This window comes from Aethalodelphis obliquidens, unplaced genomic scaffold, assembly GCF_003676395.1.
Source record: "Aethalodelphis obliquidens isolate GAN/ISIS:26980383/991018 unplaced genomic scaffold, ASM367639v1 scaffold20, whole genome shotgun sequence".
Taxonomy (NCBI): domain Eukaryota; kingdom Metazoa; phylum Chordata; class Mammalia; order Artiodactyla; family Delphinidae; genus Aethalodelphis; species Aethalodelphis obliquidens.
The window spans coordinates 6,462,302-6,483,298 of NW_020837964.1; the positions used below are offsets into that span (position 1 = coordinate 6,462,302).

The 20,997-nt window shown below is 43.6% G+C and overlaps 1 protein-coding gene across 1 annotated transcript in view; it reads right to left on the bottom strand.

The window, feature by feature from the left end:
* The window catches only part of HSD17B2 (hydroxysteroid 17-beta dehydrogenase 2), a 61,838-nt gene extending 41,406 nt beyond the window's left edge, over positions 1 to 20,432 (bottom strand). The window contains exon 1 of the mRNA XM_027119163.1: positions 20,165 to 20,432. Within this exon, the coding sequence (XP_026974964.1) occupies positions 20,165 to 20,432 (268 nt within the window). The remainder of the gene's footprint in view (positions 1 to 20,164) is intronic.
* Positions 20,433 to 20,997: the final 565 nt, after the last annotated feature.

Genomic DNA, 20,997 nt, shown 5'->3' on the forward strand with positions numbered 1-20,997 from the left:
AATACTGAATCATTATTATGAACTAAATTCCGTACTTTATTCAGATTTCCTTACTTTTTACTTAATGTCCTTTTTCTGTTCCAGGATCCCATCCAGGATCCCATATTATATTTATTCATCCTATCTCCTCAGGCTCCTCTCAGCTGTGACATTTTCTTAGACTTTTCCTTGTGTTTGATATCTTTGATGGTTTTAAAGAGTACTGGTCAAGTATGTTGCAGGATGCTTTGTTTTCAGGTGGTTTGGTTAGTGGAATTATTTTTCAAAAGGTCCCAACCCCGTATTTCACAAGAAATTTTACAAGCAAAGTAACACCTGTAAAAACATGTTAAGCAACTCCGTAAAAAAATAGCACACTACTACATAAAAAGTAAATTTACTTAAGATTAACATAACACAAAGAAGGGAAAACTACCTGGACATGTCGTTAAATTCCCGCATTATCCCAGGGTGGCTTAGTTCCTCCTCCCTATGATTATCTATAGTTTCATCTGCAAAGGACTGCCTTAATAATGTCTCTGTGTATCTTTTGCACAGGAAAGGTGTTTCCTGACTGACAGGATGTCCTTCTTGCCAACATGTAGCCAAAAACTCACGTGGCTGCTTCTAACATATAATGGTGCAAGATGCTACCTGCCAAAATTGACTAAAATCCTGCCCAGAAATCCAAGAGATCTCCGATTTACAGAAGTTCTCTATTTTCTGTTTCATTAACCATGACCGTCAATGACTTAGTTCCTTCCAACAGAGTTGGGATGTCCCTGCCACCACACCCCTCTGATGCCACCATGGATGTTGTTCAATCAAAGCCCTTTCTCCCTTAGAACCCACTCCCCCACATACGCCTAACCAACCAGAGACAGCAAAGAGAGGAAGTTATTTGCCATCCCTACTCACACACAAAGCATTGTGTTATTTTCTAGTTGAATCCAGGCTTTCATTCCATTGTTGTTTATCCATTCTATACACACCAGTTTGCATCTGCTAATCCCAAATTCCCAATCCATCCCTCTCCCATGCCACTGCCTCTTGGCAACCAGCAGTCTGTTCTCTATGTCCGTGATTCTGTTTCTATTTCATAGATAGGTTCATTGTGTCACATGTTAGATTCCACATATGAGTGATATCATATGGTATTTGTCTTTCTCTTTCTGACTTACTTCACTTAGTATGATAATCTCTAGTTCCATCTATGTTGCTGCAAATGGCATTATTTCATTCTTTTTTATGGCTGAGTAATATTCCGTTGTATATAGGTACCACATCTTCTTTATCCATTCTCTGTCAATGGACATTTAGGTTGTTTCCATGTCTTGGCTATTGTGAATAGTGCTGCTATGAACACAGGGGTGCATGTATCTTTTTGAATTATAGTTTTGTCTGGGTATATGCCCAGGAGTGGGATTGCTGGATCATATGGTAATTCTATTTTTAATTTTCTGAGGAACCTCCATACTGTTTTCCACAGTGGCTGCACCAACTTACATTTCCACCAACGGTGTAGGAAGGTTCCATCTTCTCCACACCCATTCCAGCATTTGTTATTTGTAGACTTTTTAATGATGGCCATTCTGACTGGCGTGAGGTGGTACTTCATTGTAGTTTTGATTTCTCTAATAATTAGCAATGCTGAGCATCTTTTCATGTACCTACTGGCCATCTCAACAGCTATTTATTAAGTACCTACTATGTGCTATGCACATAGTAGATCATGGGGGTACAGAAGTACATAAAACCATCCAAGTCCCTGTCCCATGGAACTTACATGGTAGAAGGAGATGGGATACATCCAATAAACACACAAACAAATGCATACGATATTAAGAGGTGATGAGTGCTGAGACTGGGGAGGAGGATGCCAGGTTCTGTATGGAGTTCAGGGAAGGCACCTCTGTGCAGGAGCAGTTGAACCGATAATCCAGGGAAGGCTGAACAGGCACAGGGAAGAGCTCTTAGGACATAATTATTAGAGGAAGAACAAGGAGGCCATTTTGACCAGAGCAGAGTAGGTGAGGAAGGGAATAATAGGTAAATCAGAGCAGTGGTTCAAGGCCAGCTCAAGTGGGGCCATTAAGCCAATGGTTCTCAACTGGGGCGATTTGGCTCCCACCCCAGGGGACATCCAACAATACCTGGAGGCATTTTTAGTTGTCACAGTTGAGTGGTGCTACTGGCATCTAGTGTGTAGAGTCTAAGGATGCTGCTTAATATCCTGCAATGCACAGGGCAGCCCTACAACAAGGAAGTATCCAGCCCCGATGTCAGTGGTGCCAAGATAGAGAAACCCTGCTTTCAACCATGGTGATGACTACAGCTTTTATTCTAAGTGTGATGAGATGGCATCAGAAAGTTTTGAACAAAGGAGTGACATGAGCTGACTTTTATTTTAAAAGTATCTCTTTAGATACTGTGTAGTAAATCATAACTTGAATAGTAAGATATAAAGGCTACTATTTATTGGCCCCTTATTATATTTGAGACACTGTACTACACACCTTAACTAGGATACCTCAGTATTTTTATTCATTGTTCCTACCAGTACCTGACATTGTATGACATATTGGTACGTTAAATTTTTTTTTAATAAATTTATTTATTTATTTATGGTTGTGTTGGGTCTTCGTTGCTGCTCACGGGCTTTCTCTAGTTGTGGAGAGTGGGAGCTACTCTTCATTGCAGTGCACGGGCTTCTCACTGCAGTGGCTTCTCTTGTTGCAGAGCACGGGCTCTAGACACGCAGGCTTCAGTAGTTGTGGCATGCAGGCTCAGTAGTTGTGGCACACGGGCTTAGTTGCTCTGTGGCATGTGGGATCTCTCCGGACCAGGGATGGAACCCGTGTCCCCTGCACTGACAGGCGAATTCTTAACCACTGCGCCACCAGGGAAGTCCTGGTACGTTAATTTTTAAATATTTGTCTCTCCCAGTAGAATGCAGGCTTGATGAGGGCAAGAACTTTGCTTTGTGACCTGTTGAATCTCTAGCACCTAGCACAGTGCCTGGAGTACACTGGGAACTCTGTGTTTGTTGAGTGAATAAATGGGTCATAGGGTCAATCTGCTTATCCCCATTTCACAGACAAGAGAACTGAGTTTCAACATTTGTTGCCTGGACCACAGCTATGAGTAAATCTCATTTGCGTTGTGTGGCCCATTCCCAGGAGGACAATCTCTAAGTTTGGTGACAATTCCCAGAAAGAAAAGTTCCCAATGGATACTATTCTAGGTGACTTGCCTAAGTAGCTATTGCTACACCTTAATAATTTTTGACATCCATATCTACTTATTCATTCATTCGCCAAGTTTTTACTGAGATCATACTGTGTGCCAGGCACTGTGGTAGGCACTTGGGATATATTGATGAGGAAGATAAATGTGATCCCCATCTGTATTAGTCAGCTCAGCTGCCATAACAAAATACCGTAGACTGGATGGCTTCGACAACAGAAATCCATCCTCCCACAGTTCTGGAGGCCAGAAATCAGAGACCAGGGTGCCAGCATGATCAGGTTCTGGTGAGAGCTATCTTCCTGGCCTGCACGAAGAAAGCTCACTGCAGGCCTCCTCACATGACAGAGAGGTATCTCTTTTTGTAAGGATGCTGACCCCATCATGGGGGCCCCACCCTCATGAGCTCATCTAAACCCAGTCACCTTCCAAAGGCCCCATCTCTGAATACCATCACTTTGGGGGAGTGGTAGGGCTAGGGCTTCAATATATGAATTTTGGGAGAATGTAATTCTTTTTTCTTTTGGCTGCGTACGCAGCTTGTGAGATCTTAGTTCCCCGATCAGGAGTCGAACCCGTGCCCCCTGCAGTGGAAGCATGAAGTCTTAACTACTGGACCACCAGGGAATTCCTGGGGAGAACGTAATTCAGACTATAGCACCATCTTCACAAAGTTTACAGTCCAGTGTGGGATACAGACATTACCTGTATGATATAAAAAAGAAAATGATGAATTGTGTTGAGTGTTACAGAGGAACTAAATGAGTGCTGTGATGAATAACTGAGGCAGACGGGACCAGCCTTGAGGAGGCAGATCGTGGAAGACTTCTCCAAGGAAGTAACATACAAACAAATCACCAAAAATTTAGTACAAGGAAAAATACCTCATTAATAACTTTTATACCGATTACATACTGCAGTGATAACATTTTGGATATATTGCATTAAGTAAAATATATGATTAACATTAATTTTACCTGTTTCATTTTTTTAAAATGTGACTACTAGAAACATCTAAATTACTTACGTGGCTTGCATTATATTTCCACTGGACAGCAGTGCCATGTACTATTCCCTTCCAGCTAAAAACACTAATAGAAAGAGAGAATGAGTGACACCCCAAAGAGATGAAGTGGAGGTGGTGGGGATGGAAAGCAACATGTCAGGAGGTTGAGAAGTCGAATAGGCAGAAATGACTAAGTGACATTTTCAGAACAGAACGGTCTGCTAATGGTTCCAGGTTTCTTTTGGGGGTGATGAAAATTTGGGATTAGTTAGTGGTGACAGTTGGATAACCTTATGAATATACTAAAAACCACTGCCTTGTACACTTTAAATGGTGAATTTTATGGTATGTGAATTATAAGTCAATAAAAAGTAAGATATAAAAAATAATAGAAGAATAGGGCAGTCTAATATCTACCGTGTCTGCTATGACAGAAGAGCCTTGAATTTTCTGGAAAGCTTACTACTTTCAGCTGATTTGTGTGTGTGGTGTGTGTGGCTTCTTTTTTTTTTTTTTTGGTAGGTGGTTTGAGGGTGAGTATTAAAGGAAAAGGGGCTCTTAAATGGTTTGATGGAAAGCAGTGTGGAGAACAGGAATTCACCTTCACTGGAAATGAGAGTCAGAGCTGACTTGGAGAAAGATTGGGGATTTGCAAACATGTTTTAGAGAGCATGGATAGACCTCTCACAGGGTATATGAGCCCCTCATATAGGGACTCAAGCAGATGATATCTTGACTTAATGGGGCAGGGTGACCCTCCCTGATATCTGAGTCACTTTGATTATTTGCTTGATTAAACCAAAACGTGGACTTCTATCTATGGTTATATATTCTAGGTTAGAACCTCCTTGCATAGTGCCAAGGGGATATCCTGCCCATGGGCGACTCTCCATGTCCAGCCTTTTGTTGGTTCCCAGCAGCAACCAGAGATGAAGCTTCCCTCAGGGACAAAAACACACACAGTCAAGTCTTCTCTGTGCATAGTCTCAGAGTTGATTTATAACACCTTTAGAAGCTAGCCCCAACCAGAGAGTCTCGCTCATTAATTCACTCAGCTTCTCTCTGCCTCACACTGGGCTGAATGCTGGGGGTTGAATGCTGACCGAGATTGACCCAGTCACTGCCCTCAAGGGGCTTACCATCTGGTGGGAAACTCAGAGTCCATGGCTGGCACTATGGACTTTTCCTATTCCTGCTAAATTTAGCATTGGTTATGTTGGTATTTGCTGTCTTAGTTTGCAATCCCTGTCATTGTTTTTAACTCAGGAGAATGAAAAATGGTGACGATTTCAAGGATCTCTGTCTCCTCTGTAGACTCTGCACAAGAGGCATGTTAATCTTCGCCTGTTTGGAATGCGTGCCTCTTCCAAATCTTCCCTGCTCTTAGTGCTTTTTGGCTTGCCTTCTTTTCTCTGTGGTCCAAGTCACTAAGTGCCTGATCTGCACGGGTTCTGATCTGCACGGGCGCTGTGGATCCTTATGTTTCTGCACCTTCAGTGCAGCCAAAGCCTGTGCTGCTAGGAAAAGTTCTTATGAAGCACTTTAGTTAATGAGTTATGATTAGATGAAGGATCAAAGAAACAAGGAGAACCGGAAGTCGTGACCAAGAGATGTCATTTAGCAAAGTGTTTATTTAATCAAGAAATAACGGTAGCTTGGGCTTCCCTGGTGGCGCAGTGGTTGAGAGTCCGCCTGCCGATGCAGGGGACACGGGTTTGTGCCCCGGTCCGGGAGGATCCCACATGCCGCGGAGCCGCTGGGCCCGTGAGCCATGGCCGCTGAGCCTGCGCGTCCGGAGCCTGTACTCCGCAACGGGAGAGGCCACAACAGTGAGAGGCCCGCGTACCGAAAAAAAAAAAAATTCTATCTCTGCTGCTTCTGAGGCTGGCTGAATTCTATCTGTCAAAACAATGAAGTGCTCAGTCTGGGATGTTCTTGTGTTACCTTCAGTTCCAAACCCTTTTTTCTGAGACTCTCTCGTTTATAGCAGTGTCAGTCTCCTGGTAAAGCCCCAGGGCTGCTTCATCTCTTCCATTCCATTGGGGATAGAATATTTAGTCTCCTTTGTGAACTTCTTTTCCAAACAACTCCCAGCACCCTCTGCCACTGTGTACTCAAAGCAGAGAAAAATACATTCAGACCTGGCCTATTCTTCAAGCTCCAGTTCAATCCCCAATTTCCTTTTTTTTTCCCTTCCTTTCGACTGCCTTTATCCAATTCCCCCTTCCCCGCCTCTGGTGATGGCAAATCTGATCTCTTTCTCTATGAATTTGTTCGTTTGTTTGTTTTTGAAGTATAATTGATCTACAAGACTATGTTAGTTCCTGTTACACAACACAGTGATTTGGTCTTTCTATACATTTCAAAATGATCACCACAAGTCTAGTTATAATATGTCACCACAGAAAGATACTACATAGTTACGCTCCCCACACTGTACATTTCATATCCGTGATGCATTTATTTTGCAACTGGGAGTTTGTACCTTGTAACCTCCCTCACCTATTTCCCTCATCGGCCGCCCCCCTCTATTTGTTCTCTGTATCTATAACTCTGCTTCTGTTTTATCATGTTTGTTTGTTTGTTTTGGTTTTTAGATTCCACATATAAGTGAAATCATAGAGTATTTGCCTTTCTCTGTCTGACTTATTTCACTTAGCCTAGTACCCTCTAGGTCCATCCATCATATCACAAATGGCAATATTTTATTCTTTCTTTATGGCTGAGTAATATTCCTTTGTGTGTGTGTGTGTGTGTGTGTGTGTGTGTGTGTGTGTGTGTGTATCTCACATCTTCTTTATCCACTTCCTTTCATTTCCTTTTATTATTATTGGGTACCCATCATGTGACTTGCTCTGTATCTGGCAGTTGGGGACACCATGATCAATAAAAGTGATATGGCCTGTGATCTAGGGAGCTCACACCTTAGAACAGGGTGTCTCAGCCTCAGCACTATTGACATCTGACATCAAGTAATTCTTTGTTATGGGGACCATCCTGTGCATTGTACAATGTTTAGCAGCATCCCTGGCTTCTACCCATTAGATGCCAATGGACTGTTCCCATGCCCCCAAGTTGTGACAACCAAAAATATCTTCAGTCATTGCTAAAATGTCCTCTGGGAAGCAAAATTGCTCCAGTCAAGAGCTATTGCTCTAGAAGGAAGAAGACATCAAACAAATACTCATAAAGGTTGGCAAATGTGATGACAGGAGACATTCTGTTTAACTTGGCAGGAACAGAGAGATAAGAGTCCAACGTGGAGACTACCTGTTCCAGCCCAGAAAAATAGCTGGTATTACTTCCAACATGAGGCTTTCTCTGATTGTTTTATTGTCTTTTGTCTTCTCTAGTTTCCTGCCATAACATTCACTGATTTTGTACTATGCAGCAGGCATAGTACTAAGCATCTGGCATGACTTATATGATTTTATTCTCGTAACTACCCTATAACCATAACAGGCACCACAAACCATTGACGATTCACTATATAAGTGAATTGAAATAAAGTAAATTGAAGGAAAGCTGAGACAGTGACTGCTTGTACTTCTTCTTCATCCCCTGGGCAAGAGCCTCCCACTTCATCAATTACCACAATCTTTGTTGCACTTTCAATGTCTTCTTCATTGAATCCTTTCTTTTGGAGCTCCAAAACCGCTGCCCCAAATTTCTCCCTCTCCAAAAGTTCTTTTGATCTTACTATTCCCTAGAGCTAATCTCCCATCTTGCTCCTTCCTTTTTCCACCAGTGTTCTCAAAACTTCAGAGTTGCTCACCAACACCATCCCCTCACTGTCCTTGCATTGGGGCTCCTTCTTATACCCTTTCCTGAAATCTCTCTCATCAGTTTCACCAGAGAACTGAATCCAGAGGTATCTTGTCATCCCACTCAATCTGTCCTCCATACCAGAAGTTGTTTATAACTTTCCTCATTGGAACTTTCCTCTTCCTTGTATCTGCCTCCTACACCATTCAGATCGACCTTCTACCTCCTCTTCGATAGATTTGGGTGGCCTTCACTGCCCAGTTCCCTGTTCTCATCTCTATCTACACTCTTCTCTCAGGCATTGTTTTAGCTTTCAGAGCTTTATTTATCCTACCCATGTGGAAGACTAACCTGATTGTATCTCCAGTCTTGGGCTCCTTCTGGATTTTAGCCTCACTTTTCGAATTCATCTGGACACTGCACCTGGATACAACCTTGGCACCTCAGATTTGAAGTGTCTCAGACAAAAGGCTTTATCTTTTCTTCAAAGTCAGTTCTTTCCCCTCAGCCTCTCAAAATCTATTGTTTCCCTTAGGAGGAAGAATCATTCTCAGTGCCTCAGAATCATGGTCTACATTCATTTGTTCATGAATTCATTCCTTGAGCTTGTCGTGGCCACCACGCTTTACATGTTGCCTGCCCTCGTGGAGCTCACTGTCCGTCTAGTAAGATAGGCTGTCCAAAGAAATCACCAAGAGCTTTGCTGAGGGTTATAGTAGGGAAAGTCTAATGTGCAGTGGCTGTCTCCTCTTCTCTACCTAGACCCAATGAGCTAGCAAGTCCTCTGATTCTCCCATCATAAGGTCCCTCCAATCAGCTGCTGCTCTCCAAACTCCTGGCCTCTGCCCCAGACTCCTAGGGTGTCTTATCTCCTCTTACTTCTTCTCCCTTCTCTGAACACTCACATGTTGCATTGCCTTGTAATGTCCTGTTTCTTATCTATCCCCCCAACTACACTGTAAGTTTATTCAGTGTAATGAATGCACGCTATTTGTCCCTGTATTCCCAACACCCAGCACAGAGTGCCCAATAATTATTGGTGAAATAATGAATGAATAGATTCTAATCCCCTTTGCACACTACCGAAAACTTCACAAAACTCAACAGTACCCAAGGTAGGTTTGAAGTAATAACCTAGAGGTAGCCAAGTGACAGCCCCGGGGCACAGCTGGGAATATTTGGAAAATAGGAACTGACTCCCTGTGAGAAGTCACCTTGCAGGGGGCATTAACGACTTCTCATGGGAAACATAACAACCCTACTGTTGGAGAGAAACCCCAGGGAAGTCCCTGCTTGTTCAGTCCTCAAGGTTTTCTGGAGCTGCTCAGGTGAGCCTTGCTGGGTGATAGACCTCTCCTTCCATTGCTGAGCATCTGCTTTACCATCACACCCTAGGCCTGAATGTGGAAGCCAGAGATGCTTGAGACAGCTTAGCAGGTCTGAAACATTTGACCATCCTTATCCCTTTCCCCCAGAAGAGGCACATCTGCCATTCCCCTGTCTGCACTACTCTATCATCTGCTTGAACTAAAAGAAGGATAGAATACTTGCATTTAAATTCTAGCACTGCCACTTACTTATTTTGTTATATGACCTAAGTTGTATAATCCCTTGAAAGCCTCGATTTCTTCATTTTTGAATGGGATTAATGATAGATATTATCTCATCGATCTCTCCATCATGATTTTAGAATATGGGTATTGGGCATGTTGTGAATATTTACCCTACTTTCATATATTTAAGGCTTTGCATATATTAAAAAAATTATCTTGTGAGGCATTGTGAAAACTGACTGAAATTAGGCATGGAAAATGCTAATCACAGTGCCTGACGCAGTTTCTAACACACAGGAAGCCTCCAATACCAGGTGGTTCTGAGCAGTACAGTGAGGTCACTACCCATGCCATCAAAGTCTTGCCATGCTGGGATTATTTTATCTATTTATTGGTTGGTTTGTATTATGTTTTTCTCCACTGGAATTAAGCTTCATGAGGGCAGAGACCTTGTCTGTCTTTGCTCCCCGTTGTATGTCAAGTGTGCTCAGGGGGCCGTTGACAAGTGGTGATTGGAAACGTGAAGACAATGACCAGTTGTGTTTCCCATCGCAGCTCAAGTCAATCCCACATCCTCTTCACTCTCGGCACCCCTCGCTCCCAGCCTAGGATTCTCATATAGAGGTGGAGACTCAGGAGGAGAGACAGCAGCTGAGCACTATACCCAGAGCAAGGGCTCCTGATCCAATGCCCTCCAAAGACTCTCTCTCTAAGAGGAGAAGCAGAAAGACAATGCAGAGAAAAGGATCAAGACTGAGAAGAATCATGGGAGAAAACTCAAGAGGCTAGAGTGACCCCATAGGGAGCTCTCAGATGACGCCAGGGCTTAAAAGGGCAAGAGCCATAGGTAGGTACAGCGCAGAACTAAGGGTCCTGACACGGGAGAAGCCCTACCCATGTAAGAAAAGCATCTGTAAGTGAAAACCTAGATGAGTCTGAGGCCTGCAGAAATGAGTTAACCACAGAAAGAAGGCTTGTCTTTCAAGTGATGGTCATAATGCATAAGAACAAAGGAACAGGCAGAATGGAGGCCAATGAGGTGGTGTTCATGAGTGGTACAGGAGGCAGAATTACCAAGCTCCTATTTCGCTTATATCTCCTTTGCCAAGGGGATTACTAAACCGGACAAGATGGGGAAGGGTAAAAGTTATTATATTTCAGGAAGCATCTACTATGTGCCATGTAGCATACATATATATTTGTAATCTTATGTAATCCTGAGAAGAGGTATCCATCGTGATTCCCTTTTTCCACAGGAGGAAAACTAACCTCAGAGAGGTGAAGCAACTTGTTCAAGGGCCCAGAGCTAGTCGGTGGTCTAATACCTTCTTTTAGATATTGTGTGTGTAGGTGGGTGTGTGTTGGGATGGGTGGGGGCGGTAGGTTGTGGGCAAACTGCCCACTGTTGACCCCATTTAAGTTTGTAGTCAAACCTCCCTGGACCTCTATCACATAAGCCACAGTTCAGACACAGCATCCTCCATCCAGAGAGCCGCTTTCTGAGCCTAATATTAGGGCGAACACTTCTTCCTCACTGCCTATGCTTCCTTCAGTATAGAGGGATATCTATCAGTGTGACACTGGACCTCCTCTGTCTCTCACTCCTCCCTCCCCCTCGGGAGGTGCAGCAAAGCATCTGATTGGTGATTTTGACAGAAAGAACTGTACAAGACCATTTCACTGGATGCAAAGGTCTTTTCTCTCTCTAACAGAAGAACCAAAAGGACAGTTCAGGGCAAATGATCAGGACTGAGAAATAGAGCAGAAAACTCAAGAGGGCACAGTGTCACATGGAAACTCTCCTCTCCTCCTTGGCATCGCCCTGCCTGCAAAACACCTGTGCAATTAGGCTGTGATAGCCTAGCTGTCCAACCCAAGCCCTACCTTGTGGGCAAGGCTTGAGTCTTTTCAACCCGCCTTGACTGGGTGCACCATTAGTCCTACACATCTAAGACACCTTCTCCAAGGCTTCTATCGGGAATAAAGCTGACATCTTGATTTCCACTTGCCTACGTCTATTAGTTCAGAACTCAGCTGGGGATATTAAAAAGGGAGTTGTGGATTGACCCCACCAAACAAAGCAACAACGTCCAAGAAGAACCTTGCATGTATACTGATTTAATTTCACCGCATTAGTTCCAGTCTGGTGTGTATTGTTCATACCGAGATGGTACCTGATGTTAAAAATGAGTTGACATCTCAAAGGAATGTCAAGAAATTGGAAATGGTCCAGAGGAGACTTAGTAGAATGGTGAAAGTTCTGGAAACCAGGTCATGGGAGGAATGATAAAACGAATGAGAAGATTTAGTTCAAAGCAGATTTGGCTATGATATGATGCAGTCTTCGCATTTTTCAAGGGCTACCGTGCAAAAGAGTGGTTTAATTAGATTATGTGACTTCCAAGGGCAGAACTGAGTGCACTGTTGGATATTTCAGGGAGGCGTATTTTGGCTCATTATAAAGAAAATATTTACAATGATTAGCATTGGATAAAAGTGAAATGATTTCCCTGAGAAGGTAATGAGTTTTCCATTACAGGGGTAACCCCACTGGATTAAATGGGTGATCCTGAAAAGGTCATTCAGGCATTGGGAGATGGCTGGTGGAAATAAAATTTATCCATAGCTTGTGTAAATGCCAAAGTGGCAGAATGAGATGTTCTTTCCTCCTCATGATTTTTTCTACCCAGTATCACAACGGGCTTGATACAAATGAGTCAGGTCAGGGGCTCCTTGCATGTGACCAGACTCTCCCTGGGGAACAGGATGCAGTGGAACCCCAGCCCCTACACCATTGTCCCTACAATGATATTTCCCTAGGATGACTTACCAGTTTGCTATCTGTATGTGAACACCCACTTTCTGTGGCTTCTAGAATCTTCTCTCAAACTTTAAGTGGGAAAAGGTGTTGGTATTGGGTGGGAGGATCCTAAGGAGGTGATTCCCTCCATCTCACATTCCAGAGCCTATTGCAATCATGCTCATTCTTCTCTTTCCAGAGTTGGAGGACTCTTTCAGCAACCTCATCCTTTGACTATGTGGTCACCACCCTCATGCTGCCCTGTTTGGCTAAGAATGAGAGTTACCATCTACACATAGCCCTTTATGGGTGTTATTTCTTTCCATACTGGCAACAATCCCAGTGAGATCACTACTATGATTATCTCCACTTTACAGATAAGGAAACTGAGGTTCAGACAGGTTAATTAATTTGCCCTAGGTCAGAAAGCTAGTAAGTGGCAAGGCAGGAGCTGGTAGCCATATCTGTCATTGTCCTAAGTGTCTGGTGTTAACCACTGCAACCTACTGCCCACCCTGAATGACAGTGACCAGACCTGCACTTAGATGCACATGTGTTGTTTCAAGAGAGGAACATAGTTTTGGTTTTGTTTCTATTCCTCTCCTTAATGATGCCCAGGTTTGGTTTGACTCTACAGGCCACAGGACCTTGGTAGATGTGAGTCTTTAGAAAATAGAATTCAATGAAATCCAGATCCCTTTCCAGTGATTCAACTGCCCTATCAAAGCCTTTGATCCATAAAAGTGGAATTTGGGTTCTATTCAACCTAAGACCATGCTGGCCACTGACTGTTTCAAATTAAAATTCATCTGGCCCAGTTCCTGGACCTTGAGTCCTCTGCACACAAAGGGCATTCAAGTCTCCTAATGGCTTCTGTTTTTGAATTTTAGAGTTGTTTTTCAGTGCCTTTTCATGGTGGAGATGAGGTTTATCCGTAGCTTGTGTAAATGCCAAAGTGGCAGATGAGATGTTCTTTCCTCCTCATTACTTTTTCCACCCAGTATCACAACGGGCTTGTTACAAATGAGTCAGGCCAAGGGAGACCCCTTGCATGTGACCAGACCCTGCCTGGTGAGCAGTATATGTATCTTTTCAGTGTCCTGTTTATGGCATGAAACCCATGGGAGATGGCAGTTCTAAGCACAGAGGAAGGATCTCATGATGCAGACTAGTGGGCAAGGGGGTGGGGGTCAGGGAACACAGGGTGCTGCATGTAGTGAATTCCATGTTAAAGAGGAGATGCCACTTTGTGACAGTGGTGAATGGGACAGACCCAGGGGTCCCTGTATCATCCAAGATAGACATGTTTCTCCATTCCACTCTGTCTCTGCCCAAGACTTCCTCATGCTCCCTGCTTACCTTGCCCCCGTCTTGTCCTCTTTGGCCCCTGGATTTACTGACGTGTGTCATCCCCAGGTGTCTGTTTATCTCCATTTGTTTCAGCAAAATGGAACTATCTGAACCATCTACCCATTAACCTGATATCTCCGGTCTTGCTTCAGAACCTTTGCCCACACCATGTCCTAGCAGATACATATTGACACCCTACGATCTAGTGCAATCCCCAACTCTGAGGCTCAGCATTGAACCCCAATGCTGGAAGGTATAAGCAAAGGAATAGCATCTGGGAAGGGTTCATCTTTAGGAGCATAAATAGGGGATGCCAAAATCTGTGGGGTAATCAAGGTTCACAGACTGACATAAACAAATGGAAAAGGCAGCTTTGGCCATGAGGGGGTAAGCAAGGATACCCTTGATCACTTTCAGAGATAAGAACTTGTTTGTACCATGAACCCTTCTGAAGAGGGCTAAGGACAGAGCCGTAGAGGCCACCTAGTGGGAGGGGTAGGAAGAAGGACCCGGAGGGGTCAAAGGATGGAGACGTGGGGGAGAAGCATGGAAATGTAGTATCCCAGCAGGCAAAGGAGGCCGTGTCAAGAAGGAAAATATGTTCAGCAGTGCTGGAGTAGAAACCAAGCTCTGGGAACTAGGAGGGCACCAGTGACCCTTGGGAGAGCAGCTTCAGCAGCCTGGTGGGAGGGGCTGGGGGTGTGACCAGAGGATAGTCTGTTCGTGCCACATCCTGGGTGAGATGCTTAGAACCAAGTCATCACAAAGCCCTGTCCAGAGCAAGCCAACAATGAATTCACTGCAGAACAATGGGCCCTTCAGAGCTCGGCCATGTCACTCTGCCCTTTCTACACAGGTGACCCCAGCGAAAAGAACTGGCAGAGATAAGTACCTAAGCAGGTGGGCAGATTGGCACAAACCCATTGTGTCTAACCAATGACCACGAAAAGGGGAGGACATTTCACCAGCTTCGTTCATTCACTCAGGGCTCACTCACTCATTAACATTGTATTGGATCTAACATGCTCAGAGACTGAGGAGGGACTTGGTTATAAAAAAAGATCTGGTCCCTGCCATCAAACAGCTTACGATACATTTGGGGGACTTCATTCCATGAGAGTATCCACCAACCTAAACATGCCATCTAAAATGCCTAATAAAGTCACCGTTCAAACCTTTATGAAATTACCCAAGTTAGCAATACCTTTTTTATGCCTCTCTGTAGAGGGCTAAGGTTAAGCTCAAACTGAATGATAAAAGAGGATATGTGCTCATAAAAAACAAAAAATCTGACAGACCGACTGAATTATAGACTCACTGAGGACAGTATTGATTCATACAATATATACCAATGACCTCTTCCTTTGTAGTATTAACCATCACTATATTGCTTGTGTTTCTCCATCCTCCTTCTGCAAACCTAATCAAGGTCTAGGTCTGTATTTCCAACTGCCAATGACTCTTTACCTGCACTGCCCCCTCACTGCCCTCAAACTCAAACCCAAAGTCAAATTCACCATATGTCATCTCTCAGTTATCACCCTTTTCAAAGGTATCCCCATCCATGGTGCCTTCATTTTATCTTCTCTCATGGGCATATCTTGCATCCAATCAATTGCCAAGTTCTGTATCAAGCAGAGCCTTGTGCACATAAAAGATGTTCAACACTCACTTGCCGATGAATGGACACATTTTATATCCTGGAAACCTTTATAGGCTACTAGTAACTGTAGCTATAACACTGATAATAACTGTGGTTAAGAAAAAGGCTTTGGATGGCAAATGGGTTTGATCTGGGTTTAGTCCCATGTCTGCTGCTTAGTAGTTCAGGGACTTTGGACACCGTTTCCGCATTCACGTTAGTTATTAGGGTTATGGGAATCAAATATAAAAGGCATGTAAAGCTCTGAGTGCAGAGATGTTATTTGCTTTAGTCCCTAGTCCACTGTCAATGTTTATCCATTACAGTAGTCTACCACTAAAGTCAAAGGAGCCCAAACCCCAAGCTGATGCCAACAGTATTCCATTTTAGAACCTTAATTAGACTACCTAATAAGTCCTAGAAGGGGGTCACCATTGACCTAGGCACTTTGTTTGGAGCATAAGATAAAGACTTCCGCATCAAACATATCTTTCTTCCTCTCCCTGATCTCTCTTCCATTGTACCCAATTTTGAAAATTCCAATTAAAATTCTCCAACTCAACAAATTTTAATGAGGGCTGGATGTGTGTCATACCTGATTAACCAGTTAGCCTGGAAGACCTCATTTTCTCTGTAGAAAGCTACTTTTCAGTTCCTAATGAGGCCCCTCCTGCACCCAACACTGGGACCCATGGCACTCTGGGAACCCTCCTGAAGGCACCCTCTGTACCCCACCTCATGGCTATAGTGAGCTGCGGCCGTATCTGTCCCAGTAGACTAGGAAAGCCTCCAGGTGTCTGCCTTGCACACAGCAGACGCCAAATCAGTAGTTAACTTTCGAGATGGGCAAGAAACACTGGAGGGACCAGGATGAAAGCCCTGAGGGTGGAAAATCAAAGTTACTTGCGTAACTTCTACGAAATTCAAAGGGTAGGCTGAGAATGACAATGCACAACCTCGGAAGAAGAGGAAGGAACCCCCAGGGGATGTGGGTCCAAGGTTAAGGACAACTGGGAACTCAGATCCCATCACCTAACAACATAACAACTGCATGGTTTTTAACTTTCTTCCTCCACTGCTTCTGGACAATACATGGCACATACCAAGGACTCAATCAATAGTTGAATGAATAAATGGATGTTTCTTCTTTCTATTTCTTTGTCAGCTATTCTTTTTTCATTTTGTTCTCTTCTTATTCTCCCTAACCCCAACCCCACCTGGTCAACACACAGAATCTCCTATCTTCCTCCCTTCCTCTCCCTCTCATCTACTAACTCCATCTATGAGACAGTGTGTGTGTGTGTGTGTGTGTGTGTGTGTGTGTATCATTTCCAGTTTACAGAGGAGAAAACAGAAGTTCAAAAGCCTAAAACTGGATACTTTCAGGGATCACACTTCTAGTAAGAGGTATGTAGCAGATGTCATGCTGCCCCAGATCCCTTGACCATTGTTTGGTGCTCTAATCCTTACCACCTTCACTCCCAGCCACCTGCGACTTTGTCCAAGCGCTGCCCAGGATGCTGGGGTCCTTTTTGCCAGTGAGCATGGAGAGCCAGAAGTGCTTGGAGTTTAAGCCTCCCCTCCTACCACCAAAGAGGATGAGGGTGACAGCCCTTAACTAATGATTGAGGTGTGAGGGTATAAGGAGTACAGCTCCCTGGCCCACAATGGGGATGGCTCTCACCTGTGACCCACCAGTGCCTCCAGATCTGCCCCGGGGGATTAAGCCAACATGGGACCCTCAGCAGGCTTCTCTTGATGCTGAACCCGGGCTTGGCCTCCTCCCCTTCCCTGTCCATCTTCCTTACTCTGGGACCTCTGTTCCTTGGAGAACTTCCTAATAAATCCCTTTCACACAAATCTTCATCTCAAGCCCTGCCCCTGGAGAACCTACCCTAAGGCAAAGCAAATGCAAGATTCAAAGCCAAGCCTGTCAGACTTCAACATTCTTTTCACTGTATTGTGCTTGAGATGCTATTGCAATCTTGTGGACCTGCTCTTCACTAATCTTAGAGTTATTTAAAAAATTGAATGGCTGCTATGGCTTCAGGGGCCTTGAGGACAAATGTGTATTCAAATGCCCAGTGCTTGCTTATTTCTTCTTCTTGCTATAAGTATATGTCTCGGAGACAAAAGACCTTTATCTTAGCAAAGTGAAATAGGGGACTCAAAGAAAAAGATTTTTTTGAAATTGTTCTTGTCATTGTCTTACACCTGGGTCCATAATTAACTAGGCACTAAGATGGACTTCACCCTCTTAACATAATCTCTTTGTTAAATATTTTTGTTATATAAGTAATATAACTATATTAGAGTAATTCTAAGGGAAAAACAAATCCAGGTACTCTGATCCAACCATTCACAGACTGTTTGCTTCCAGTGCTTTTTCCTCTTCATGTGACATAGAGGCAGTCTTTTCCAAACAGCTAGATACCCGGAGTGTTTTCTCTTAGTTCAGTTTCCATGTTATAACGCAGTCCTGTGGTTGTCATTTTTAATTGTTGCCTATTGTTACATCCAGAGGATATACCGTAATTTGTCACCATTTCGGGTTTGTTTTTTTTTTCATTTTTAATGACATTTATTGTTTTCTTTCTAATTTTACAATGTTGTCACCATTTTGATTGCTTTTGATATTTCACAATTTTAAATGAGGTTGTGTTGAACAACTTTGTGAATGTGCCATTTTGGTTTGCACCTACCCTTTTTTTACATTTCAGATTATTTCTTTAAGAGAAATGTCCAAATCTTGAATTATCAGATAAAGGAATAATATTTATGGTTTTGATGTATACTGAGACATTTCTCTCTGTATTCCCCGACACTAAAATGTGTACCAATTTGTAACATAAGCCAACCTGAAACAAAGGTTATTCCAAGTCACGATGACTTATTTTTTAATGAGTTTTGGTCTAACTAAATGAAGTCATTTAAAATTTCCCTACTTAGTACAAAGGTCTTGAAAGGGTCTCTAGAATTATGTGGAATCTATGACATTCTTCATGAAAATGACAAAGAACCTGAGAGGCACATTTCAGTTAGCCTTAATGTACGTCTTTCCTTTCTTAATTCTAAGCTTTCTAATTGTTAAGCATTTCATTGAGGGATTAGTCATTGGGCTCAAATTGCCTAATTGAATCAGTCATTTTCCATGACACTGAACACAAGTCAGGACATTTCAATGGATGATGTGAACTAACTGAACTGGGTGTGTATTTGGTGCGTTTCTGCATGCCTACATCTTCAAAAGCAGAGGATAAAGAACATTGACAAGACAAACAAGCCAGAGATAATTCCTATTTTCTCGGTTACCTTGAAGTTTGCCTCTGTTTATCCTAAGCTTTAGTATTCTTATCTATGAGCCTTAGAAACGCTGCTCCCTGAAATTGATTTCCCAGGAATATTTGGACCTCCAGGAGATCATGTTCCATTAGTGTCAACCACAGCATCGCTATTATTTTTTTTAACATGCTTAATAGTTCTGTCTTCTTTCGTACAAGTGGAAAAGTACAAAAAATAAATTTGACCTAGAATTACCCTGAAGACCATGGGTACTTGCTACTACACACAGAACAGAAAAATTTATACTGCTATTATAGCTTTTCACCCAGCCAGCCCCAGAGAATTCAAGTGGAAGAGTGGAAAACACAGCCAGTCTTCTGGGTGCATGATTCCAGGTGATACCAGACATTCACAGAGATAAGCATCCCACGGATCAGCTGAATTTTCTGCCTTTGAACTGTTTTGTTTTTTTTTTTTCATCGCAGAAGCTTTATTTCTGCAGCGCTTCACAACTCCAGCAAGGGCCAACTTGTGTCTCATTTTAAGAGAGAATTTCACTATTGAGTTAAAGTCAAAGGCAAGATAGACAAGTCACTTTCTAGTCCATTTCTCATTGAACTGGGCAACCGCCTGATTTGCTTCTGTTCACACTCCGTTTGCCTTCACTCCCGCAGGTCACAGCCTGGGGGTGGGGGGCGGGGCGGGGTGGGGTGGGGTGATGACCTCCTGGCAAATGATTCTGCAGCTGGTATCCTCACCTTGGCTGGGCTTTCTAGGTTAGGATAACACTGTGGTGATCCTAATTAAAGCCCTATCCAAAATCAAACTTCACAACCAAACAAACCAGTTTTACAACACCCAGGAATTTAATCTGGCCTCACACTTGCAGCAGAAAAAGAAACACAAAAGAAGGAAAAAGCTGGCAGCTCAGCCAACAAGCAGCCGCCTCCTGGACACGCTGCCAGCTTGATCCAATTAGTAAATATTAGCGGTCCAATGACAGATCTGAAGACAAAGGTTCAGATGAGACACAAGGTTCTTGAGAGCAGTCGGGGAAAACCGCAAAATTTCCAGCCCAGGTAAGTCTCTTCGATCTTTAAAAAACGAAGCAAAGTACAAGGATAACCTAAATTTGACAGCTTTTTTGCGCACCTAGGGAATAAGAGGCCAAGTCTAGAACGCAGCTGAACATTCATCTCAGAACGAAATTTGGTTTAAGCTTCAAAAAACCGAGGCGACAATCCTGGCTACAATGAAACAAACAAACGGCGTTTGTTTACTCTTATATATGCTGGGAAATTAACAAACTCGTGGCTTAGGTGCACGTCCCTTTCCCAGTCCCTCTCACCATCAGCCCGTCAAGTGCACCTCCTAAAGAAAGCAAACCGAAACAGTGTAGTGAAAGACACTGGGGATGTGCTTTCATTTACTCCATGCCAAGTATTTTCTTTTTAAAACTAATCCGAAAGAGTCCCCCTAAGGCAAAGCAAGTGTCAGTTCCCGCCCTGAGGGGGAATCGCAGTGCAGTGCCAGCCGCTTACCTGTGATCAGCACCGCCTTTTGATCCGCAGGTAACAACTCTTGGCCAGAAAAGTAAGTATATACGAGGAAACATGACAGGGAGAAGAGGATCAAGCCCCAGAAGAGGGACAGGCTGAGCAGGCAAGCCCCTCCCCAGAGGCCCGCCAGGCAGACCACCTTTCTCCCCACCTGCCCTTGGTTCTTCTTGAGTTTGCAAAAAATTGTTCCTCCCAGCACTGCAGTGACAGTCAGGCAAAGCCATCCTGGCTCAGAGAAGAAAGTGCCCATTCTCAGAGACTCTCTTCTTTCCGTGCTCAGGGCCTGTTGAGTCAAATGGGCAAAGACAGGCTGCAGGCAGCCTGGGTTATTTGAACGGAGAGGCAAGAAGGGAGGGGGAGAAAACAGCCCCGGAACACCTTGAATGAGCATGAATTAAGCATACTCATACGGCCACATATTTCCTGGTGGGTAATTTAAACCAGTCTGCAGTTTAATGTAAATACTAGAGCACTTCCTATTTGACTGTTCCCCGCACGCCCACTTCACACACAACACAGATGCATACTCACCCACAACAAACACACGCATTTTTTTTAATGACCCCTGGAGAGATAACCAGTTGGGTAATAATTGACAGAATTCAATCTGTCTGAACAGTGAATAACAAAACCTCTAGCTCGCAGGAAGTCTCTTCTGCTTTAGGAGCCTGTGGTGGGTCCGTCTGTGGAGCCCTTTTCCTGACTCAAGGGTGCGTGTGTGCATCACTGATTTTGCCCACATCAGCAGGACTCCTGCCATCCCCCACTAGAGTCAGACTGAAGGGTCAGATGGAAAGAGAATAGAGAAGTAGAGG